Source organism: Neopsephotus bourkii, unplaced genomic scaffold (assembly GCF_033783945.1).
Source record: "Neopsephotus bourkii isolate Nb327-2 ecotype Australia unplaced genomic scaffold, CSIRO-AGI_Nbou_v1 NB_998, whole genome shotgun sequence".
Classification (NCBI taxonomy): Eukaryota; Metazoa; Chordata; class Aves; order Psittaciformes; family Psittacidae; genus Neopsephotus; species Neopsephotus bourkii.
Genome location: NW_026901490.1, coordinates 2630117 through 2639016, shown reverse-complemented (window position 1 = coordinate 2639016; position 8900 = coordinate 2630117). Strand labels below are relative to the sequence as shown.

Below are 8900 nucleotides of genomic sequence, written 5' to 3'. Positions count from 1 at the left end.
CTGCCCAAGTAGATATTTGCCACACTGTGGATGATCCTCTCTCAAATATGGGCACAGACCTGTCCACAGCTCCCTCCCAGGGCTTAGGCCAGTAGAGGTACCTCAGGTTGTGAGACCATCAATGACTCTTGCAAGGTTATCTGCCGTGAAGGGAGAAATCTAATTACTAAGACCTCAGTGTTCATTGCCATTACATTGTAACTGCAACACAATTAATAGAATATATATATTAAAAAAAAGTAGATGTTGTAAGAATACCTTATGAACATGTTTTCTCAAATAAAATTTCCTTTCAGTAGAAAGAAAGTGTATATATATCAGTATGTTTTACAGAGGTCAGTTCTAGTCCACAATTATTTTAAAGTAGAATTCAGCACAGTAGTAGTCACCAGACAGTGCCGAGTTCAGCTTTTTCTTTTTATAGCAACAATGCATTTTCCAGGAGGTTTGGCTGGAGAACTCTTTGACCCTGAAAATAGCTCATTTTTAAACCACACTGCAGTCCTAAAGTTGTCTCTCTTCCACACAAAATTTCCCTTGGACTGCCTGGTGTTGGATGGACATCTAACAACCTGTGGAGAAGGCCGCCAGTAACCAGACCTGTAGAGAAAGCGGTGCCCTCTTTTGGCAAAATGGAGTAATTTTTCTTGCTTCGGTAGTACTCCGTTAGCCGGGGCACACCAGCTCCAGGGGTTTCACTCACGGTCCCTGCGGTCGCCCCGTTATCCCGGGCGCACAGCGATCAGATAGCCCTGCAGCCCCAGCCAGCAGGAAGGTCGCGGCCGCTGAGGGAGGGTGGGAGCCCCGCTGAGGGGTGGAGGCCGCGGGGCAGCCGCGCTCCCTCTGCCCGCCCTGCCAGGTGCCGCCCCGCCCCGCCCGCAGCACCGGGGAGACCCTCATGGGCGGTGGCCGCGCTCAGCTGAGGTGAGCCCCCCGTGGGTCCCCGGTGCCATGGCGCGGGCAGCCCAGGACCGGGGTTGAGGTGCTCCAGGGCGGGGGGCGAGCTGCCGCCGGTCCCGCCTTCGCCCCCACCCCTCGTCAGGCAGGAGGCGTCTGGCGGTGCCTGTCCCTGAGCCGCGCTCCGACGTGCTCGGGGCGGGGGAACAAGGGAGTATGAAACTGGAGGAGACGGGAGCCCTGCGGGGCGTGCGGCGGGATTGAGGGGCCCCGCAGGACGGGACCGGCCGGGCCGGGCGGTTCCCTCAGCCCGCAGGATGCGCCGCAGCCCGAAGCCCGTAAACCGCGGGGCCGTGCCGGGCGCGGCGGGGCAGCGCTCTGCCCCCGGGGCGGAGGTGCCGGCCGGCTCACAGGAGAGCCGCTCGCCGCCGCCGGGCTTCGCAGCACCCTGAGTTCCGCGGCCCCGCGCACGCCTGGCGGGCGGTGCCGTGATGCCCGGCGGCGGTGGCGGCAGGAGGGCCCCGACGTAGCGTGTCGGCGCGGCAGCCTGGTCCCGCGGGGCGGAGGATGGCGTGTCGCGGCGGCTGCTGCTCCAGCGCGGGTCGCCTGAACGCGGACAACGCGCGGTTCCTCCTGCTGGCGGTGCTGATCGTGCTGTACATGCTGTGCGGTGCCGCCGTCTTTTCGGCCATCGAGCTGCCCACGGAGCGGGAGGCCAAGGAGCGCTGGGAGGAGCGGCTGGAGAACTTCACCCGGCGCCACAACCTGAGCCGCGCCGAGCTCCGGCACTTCCTTCGGGAGTACGAGGAAGCCAGTGTGGCCGGCATCCGCGTCGATGACATCCGGCCCCGGTGGGATTTCACCGGAGCCTTCTACTTCGTGGGCACCGTCGTCTCCACTATCGGTGAGTGGCGGGACTTGCCGGCGGCCGCGAGAGGGCCGGGGATGCGCATCCCCGCCTCCTCCTCCCCAGCTCCCCGGGCGCGCAGTGGGCTTCGCGCTGGTGCCGAGTACCGTCCTGTCCTGTAGCTGCTCGTATTTTCTCTGCTCCTGTCAAAGACACACGGCGGCGGGAAGCCCCACGCGTGGGGGAAGCGCTCTCCCCTGGGATGCCCTGATCCGTGCAGGAGCCCGGCTCGCTGCTCGCCTGCGGGCGCTGGACGGGCTGCCCCCAGGAGTTCCACTCTTCCGCACCGGGGAACTTGGCCTGCGCAAGCAGTGGCGGACTTTGTACAAGAACAGTTGCACCTAAAGTCGAAAGCTTTAAACAAACACTGTATGTTTTTAATTTCTCATGATAGGAATCTAAAGTCTTATTATGGCAATTCTTAGATCCTGAGGTAGGTGGCTTCGTAGGCTGTAGGCCTAGAAGAGATCTTTCTAAAGCTCTAATCTGGTTTAACAAGAACCATAAAATACGTTTTGCTGTGTCCAGAAGCAAAGGGTCCAACTTAGAAAGGCTGGATGTCAAACCACTCTGCTTTCTGCTCTTCTGGCTTTCTGAGGCAGAATCATCAAGTAGGTGGGCACTGCTTACTTTGTGAACAAACCCACATGTATTCAGGTTGAAGGAACCTTCGGAGGAACAGAAACTCCAAGGGGGTAATGAGAGTACTGGAAGGTGGAAAGAGACAGCACCAGGAACTGGCACAAGTCAGGGAGCCCGTGGGAGTCAACAGAAAGGCTTGGTTTGGGCAGCTGCGGGTGGCTGAAAACCCCTGAGAAGTGGAGCTTGCTTTAGTTAAATACAGGCAGCCTTATGTGCATTTGCCAGTGTGACAAATGGGGTCACTAAATCTTAGTAATGGTATTGCCTGTTCTCATCAGTCTGTGAAATGTGAAATGCACGCTGAGGAATGATTGTTTAATTGCCAGTTACTTCAGGAAACCTCTGTGAACACTTGTTAACTTCTTGTCCCTGAAGACGAGCTTTGAGATGTCTTGCTTAATGTGACACATGTGAGAGTTTGTGTTGTTCTGCAGTTTCTGCAGTACCTGACACTTCCCAGTGGTTCTGCTCAACCTCTTCCTGCTACTGAGTTTCTTAGGTCTGGAGTTAATTTTGTGGTGAAAGATGTCACTGGGCTAGTTTTGTATTTCCTCGGGGCATCAAGGTTTGGGTGTTTTGTGTCCTCAGACCTCAAGTCTGTAAGACGCAAGGGCTATGCTTAAATGTTCTGCTGAACTGGTAATTTACAGTAACATAACACCATTAAGCCCGTTTTTGTGAACTCCTGTACTTTGTTTGCATTGTAAAATTTCCCTTAAGGTGTGCTTTTCTTGTATGATCAAAACACAGTGTTGATGCTAACCGTTGCTACAGCCATGAAATAGTAGTAAAGACTTCTCTGAAGTCCATCTGGTCACCTCTGTTTCTAGGGGAGGTCACTTACATGTGACTTTTCCTGATAGATGTTTGTCCAAACTGGTATTTTGAACCTGCACTGCTGGAGATTCCACAGCTTCCACAAGGAATGCAGCCTTATGTGTTAGTATCCTCACCAGAAAAAAAGGCTTTCCTGATTTCTTCTTTACTACAGTTCAGTGACTTGTATTATTTTTGTTTTATCATACTTCATACCTAGAGAATGGTTTCTTAGGTACTCAGAGATCATTGTCATGTGTCCCTTCAGTCTATTCTAAATTCAGAAAGCCAAACTGTTGTACCCTGCCTTGTTGTGATGCAGTTACTTCTTGCATGATCAACTGGTGCCAGTAGTTCTTATCACTGATGTTTACCTTGTGTGAGATAGTTAAGCAGAGAAGGGTATCTGTGGTCTTATTAACTCAGCTGTTCCTGTCTTGCCAATTTCTGTTGCCCACAATTTAGAGGTCCATTGGCGTTTGTGCTGAAAATGTTCTCAAGACGCCTTTTTCCCTCAGGTTGTCTATGGTCTGTAGACTCTGGTGGTTTACATCTAGTCCCTTCTTCTGACCTAGTGTTGACCTGTTTTCTCTGGCTTATCAACGTTGTCATTTTCTCAGTGTGTTTTATCAATTGCATCATTCTTTCTTACTCCTGTCAGTGGCATTGTACTTCTTCGGTTTTATCAACAGCATCCCTCTTTCTTACTCTTTTCGGTGTCATTGCTGCTTTGTGAGGCCGATTGTGCGTTTCAGCCCTTTATTTTAGCTTGGGCTGTGTACTGGGCTCTACAGACATGCACAAGACTGTTCTCTGGCCAGATGCCCTCGGCTGTGCCCCGCAGCAGCATTCTCCTGCAGGCTCTGCTGCCACACACCATATTGGGGTCCTAACAATAGGTTTTGTTTATGCATCTCAAATCAGTATTTCTGCTCTCAGCCCTTTCCAAACGGTCCACATCTTTCGTTTCCCTGTACAGTGCCTTAAAAATAATGTATTACCCCAGTTATGACCTCAAGGGATTGTGTCTTGTGTTTTTCAGTTGGCACTTCTGCTACCTATATACCCATGCAGGTAGGTGGCTATATACATTTCTACACCTAAATAAAATGTGGTGCCTTCAGTTAAAGGCACTTTTTCAGGAATAGGTGCTTTTATGGCATGTTCCTAATATCAGCTAATCTTCTACATGCAGTACTATGTGCTGGTATAGAAGGTTATTTAGCAGGTAAATTGTGAAAGCAGTCACCTTTTTTTTCATTTGTGAACTTTTTTTTTTTCCTCTTTTGTGTAGTGGAAATAATTTTGCTGCTCCACCAGAGTAAAAGAAATACTGTCATATTTTTGACTTTCAGAGGAAAGAAGGGAGTTTTGCAGTGTCTAAGGGAATAATATTGCCTTTTTCATTAAAGACTCACATAAAATGTTTCACATAGTTACTGGGAGCATGATACTAGTGCATTGGGTCAGAAGGTCAAAACTAAATGTAACCAGCCTATTTTCTTGTCAAGAAAATACAAAGGTAAACAGAGCTGAAGGAATAAAAATTAATTTGTTTTTTCTCAGTTCAGCAGTTTAGAATTTATTCCATAAAGGCTCTATTCCTGTCAGTGCTCAGCTATAAAAGGCACACAAAAATCAGGAGTTATGTAGTGTTATACAGCACTAAGGTTACCTATACAGTAAGTGGAAGCATTAGAAATGTAAGGTTACCTCAGATACCAGCCCAACTGGGAGACTACCTAGACTAGCGAGGAGGTGATCCCAAGGAAGAAGATGGGGTTGAAGCCTCTCCATCCTATGAAGACAGGTGTCCAACTCTGATCTGGAGGGAGGAGCCCACAGGTGTGTAGTGTAGTAGTATGTAGTACTGTCTCAGGATGCAGAAGATCAAAGCAACTTCTTTCTCAGCAAGGACTTGAAGCCCCATATCTCAGCATAGTGCCCTGACCACTGGTCTGGGGAATAATATTTAGATGGGACTCAGTGTTGAAACTCACCCACTTTGCATAAACTAATAAAATATTCTGCAGACCAGAAACCAAAATCAAGCTCCTAATCTGCACTTCAGTGAATGCTTGTGTGGTCTGTCCAGGGGTTTACAGCATTTGGTAGGCTCTGGGTGTTCAGCATTAGACTGTAAGGTCCCAGTCAGCAGCAGGTGCTCTGATATCTAAGAACGTCTCTGGTGCCTTGGGACAGCAGTGTCTCCAACAGGTACGGAGCTGCTGCCCAGGAGTTTGAAAATCTACACATTGGATCACTGCTCATCTTTCCTGACAGACATCTGGGCACCCTCAGTTCCACTGGAAATAACTGAACACTATTACCCTTGAGCCATACAGAGGCTTTGCATACTGGGATATTTGCAGCATCTAGATCCTCCTCTGCTCTTTGAAACCATTGGAAAAAACTGTTACTGACTTAAGTTGCACCAAATGAGGATTTTATCAATGTGTTAAGATACTCTTATCTCACGTACAGTTGTTTTACTTTAAATAACTTAAGAAAATTGAAAGATCTCTATTCCCTTTTTCTTCACCAAAAAAAACCAAACAAACCAAAACCACCTGTGCGCACCCCAGCCCATATTATGTTCCTGATTAAAACCTGTTTATTTTAACTGTAAATTGAATAAAATGTATCTCATCATATAGGCATAGCCTGAAGCAGCTCCTCACCTGATGTATGATGTGGCTGCCCTTTTCAGAGGCAGGAAGTTGAATGAGGACTCTTGATATTGTCTTGTCTGACCCCCACGCTCCAGGCAGGGTCAGCTAAAGCCACGTCCTGTCAGGGTTTGGATATCTCCATGGATGGAGACTCCATAGCACTCACAGGGCAACCTGTGCTTGTGTTTGATCGTCTTCACAGTAAAAGAGGATTTATTTTTTCCTCCTGTTCTAATGGAGTTTCCTGTATTTCAGTTTGTGCCTGTTACCTGCTGCCTTTTCTGTGTAAACTGTTTATAAGCAGTGAGGTGAAGGAGGAAACATCACCCTCACAAAAAGAGGTACATTTTCTTGAGAAATTGTCCAAATTTGCATCCTTCCTTTCTGCAAGAAGCTGCAGGATGTTGGGCTGGAGGTATAAAGTGTTGATGCAAGGTGAAAAAAACAAATTTGTCCACCAGTGCATTACCTGAAGACCAAGAAGTAAAATTTCCTGGAGCAAAGGGTGAGATCTTTATGGCAGAGTGACAAGTACCTACACAGCATAGTATCCCTTGTACACAAGGTGTAGAAGGAGTCACAGCATCTTCTTTAAGCAGCTTAGAGAGGGTTGATTGATGGGAGTGTCATTTCCTAATGGGGAGATGTGCATGGGGTGCAGATCATGAGCCATAGTGTCCATGTACAGCAGTCTGTGGTGGACTGAAGGAGGGAGTGCTTGCTGATCAGTGTTAGAGAAAGTGCCCACTTTGTCATTTTCACCTGTGTAAGTGCAGTACCTACTACTGAGAGGAGTTACAGCTGTGCAGAATACCCAGGCATGTGTGTGGGATAATGCCCAGGAACCCACCTAATCATTAAAAGTGGAGAGCTGGACTACTGCTTGTAGCCTTGTCTCTACCATACGTAGAGTGAATAAAGGGTGGCAACTGCAATGAGAGCCCCACCTAGGGTACTGTGCCTGGGCTGTTTAAACCTGTACAGCACAAGGTGAGTTGATCTCCCAGCTAACATTTTTATACCTCAAATATTGTTTATGCTGCAAGCAGCCCTAATGATTCAAAATGACCTGTTTTAGCCACTGAGTCATAACCAGGGCTCCATAGTCCCAGGTGAGACGATTAGATAAGATCATCAGAGCTAGTATTTTCTTTTTCATGGATTCATTCCATTTCTGGGTTTTTCTAATCATAGATTTTATTCCTCTCTTTTTTCTTTTTTGGTGAGCCAACACTTCAAGAAAGCTGTATGTGTGCGGCAAGTGCATCTTACCATTTAGAAGGAAGCAATACAAGTCAGTGTTTTATGTTTCTAGTTGTATCCCATGTTCATTAACGAAGTGTCTCATCTCTCTGCTTTACTTTATCCAGCCCAACAGTGAGAACAGAACTATTGTTCGACCTGGAGTGGCTAAGCTTGTTTTTATGCCCACAAAGTGTGTTGTCTTTCTTGTCCTTGAATGTCAGTTGCCTAACTGTGGACTTCAGAATACACCATCAGACCCTGAATTGTGTCCCAAATGCAACCCTCTATACATTTCATTTCAGAGGGAACCCTTCTTCCCTTAAAAATAGTGGCATGCAGCTGTGCAATAAAAGCAATGATTAAAATACTGCCACAAGAAGGGGACTTTGAGTTTTGGTTCCCTGCTTTGACCACAGCTGTCCCATTTTGACTATTCTTGACGAAGGCTACATTTAGTGGAGAGCGACGTTTACCTAATTTATAGTTTTATGGCTCCTTTACTGATTCCAAGATACTTTTCACTAAGACTGCTCTTGGTGATGGACACATTCCTATGAAGAACATCTTGTTCAGCTTGGCGGCACCCTTCTGAGGTGCCTACCTTCTTCCTGGTATGATGTACAGAACCAGACCATGGAATGACTAGATTACGTTCCCAAAGCCACTAAGCCTCTTGAGCTCTTTCCTGGATATAAAGTACTTTTTGTCATCTTGTCATGCTCAGCAGAAGCACAAAAGTTGCACCAGACTGTTTGAATTCTCTTTCAGAGAAATGATTAGAAATAAAACATTTAGTTCCAGCCTGCTCTGTTGAAAGTAACTTACTGATGGTTTGCCTCCTTTCTTCTATTGTAGAGTGACCAGAAAGATAGGAATATCCAAACTATCAGCGCAGGTCATGACTGCTTGAGTTAGTGTGGCATCCATGCTCTCCCTTTGAATATGTCATGTCCTGCAGTCTCTGCTTTCACAAGCAAGCATATTCCCCTTGTACCCTGAGAAGGTGTAATAGAGGTTACTGAATGTCATGTCTGCTGTCCTTTGCTTTTGGCATACTTTAGAAGTTATAATTAGTTTCCACAATGACAGAATATTCAGGGTTCTCATAGTTTCAGTGCAGAAAACTAGGGATTCTGATGAGCAGGAACAGTACACAAGAAACAGCTTTTTAAAAATGTCACTGCAGTAGTTAATGAGTCAACAACTGTATGGTGATAATTTAAAAGTGAGAAATGCGCCTGGCTGAGTTACACTGAACAAAGAGATGAAAATTAGAAGGGAAGATTTTGCTTTGAAATATTTCACAGATACACAAGAAACAAACAAAAAAAATGTTATACTGATTGCTTTGGAGGTTGGTTTTTTTCGGGAGGTATTGAAACAATCCTGCTGGCCTTCATTGTGTGAACAGAACAAACAGGATTTGTTATTTTTCCAAATAATGTAATCTTGCACTGCAAAGAGGATTTGAATTAAAAATAAAAAATATCTTGCTCAATAGATTTTTGAAAGTGGAACTATGAAAGAAAGAGGAAGAACAAGGCTTGTTCCAAGAAAACAAGAGGAAACAGCAGCCAGAAACAGTGAAACTGGAGGCAGCAAAGAACAAGGAGGTTTATGTGACATGCAGGGAACTGGCAGTGGAAAAAAAAAGGGTGGGGAGAATGTTTTCTCTCTCCTTTTGATACTTTGAGAAGAAAGTTTTGTCTAGTGTAATATAA

General features: G+C 46.8%; 1 protein-coding gene across 1 annotated transcript in view; it reads left to right on the top strand.

Moving 5' to 3' along the window:
• Positions 1–906: 906 nt before the first annotated feature.
• Positions 907–8900, top strand: part of KCNK13 (potassium two pore domain channel subfamily K member 13) — a 57416-nt gene continuing 49422 nt past the window's right edge. The window contains exon 1 of the mRNA XM_061359978.1: positions 907–1801. Coding sequence (XP_061215962.1) covers positions 1465–1801 — 337 coding nt within the window. The 5' untranslated portion in view covers positions 907–1464. The remainder of the gene's footprint in view (positions 1802–8900) is intronic.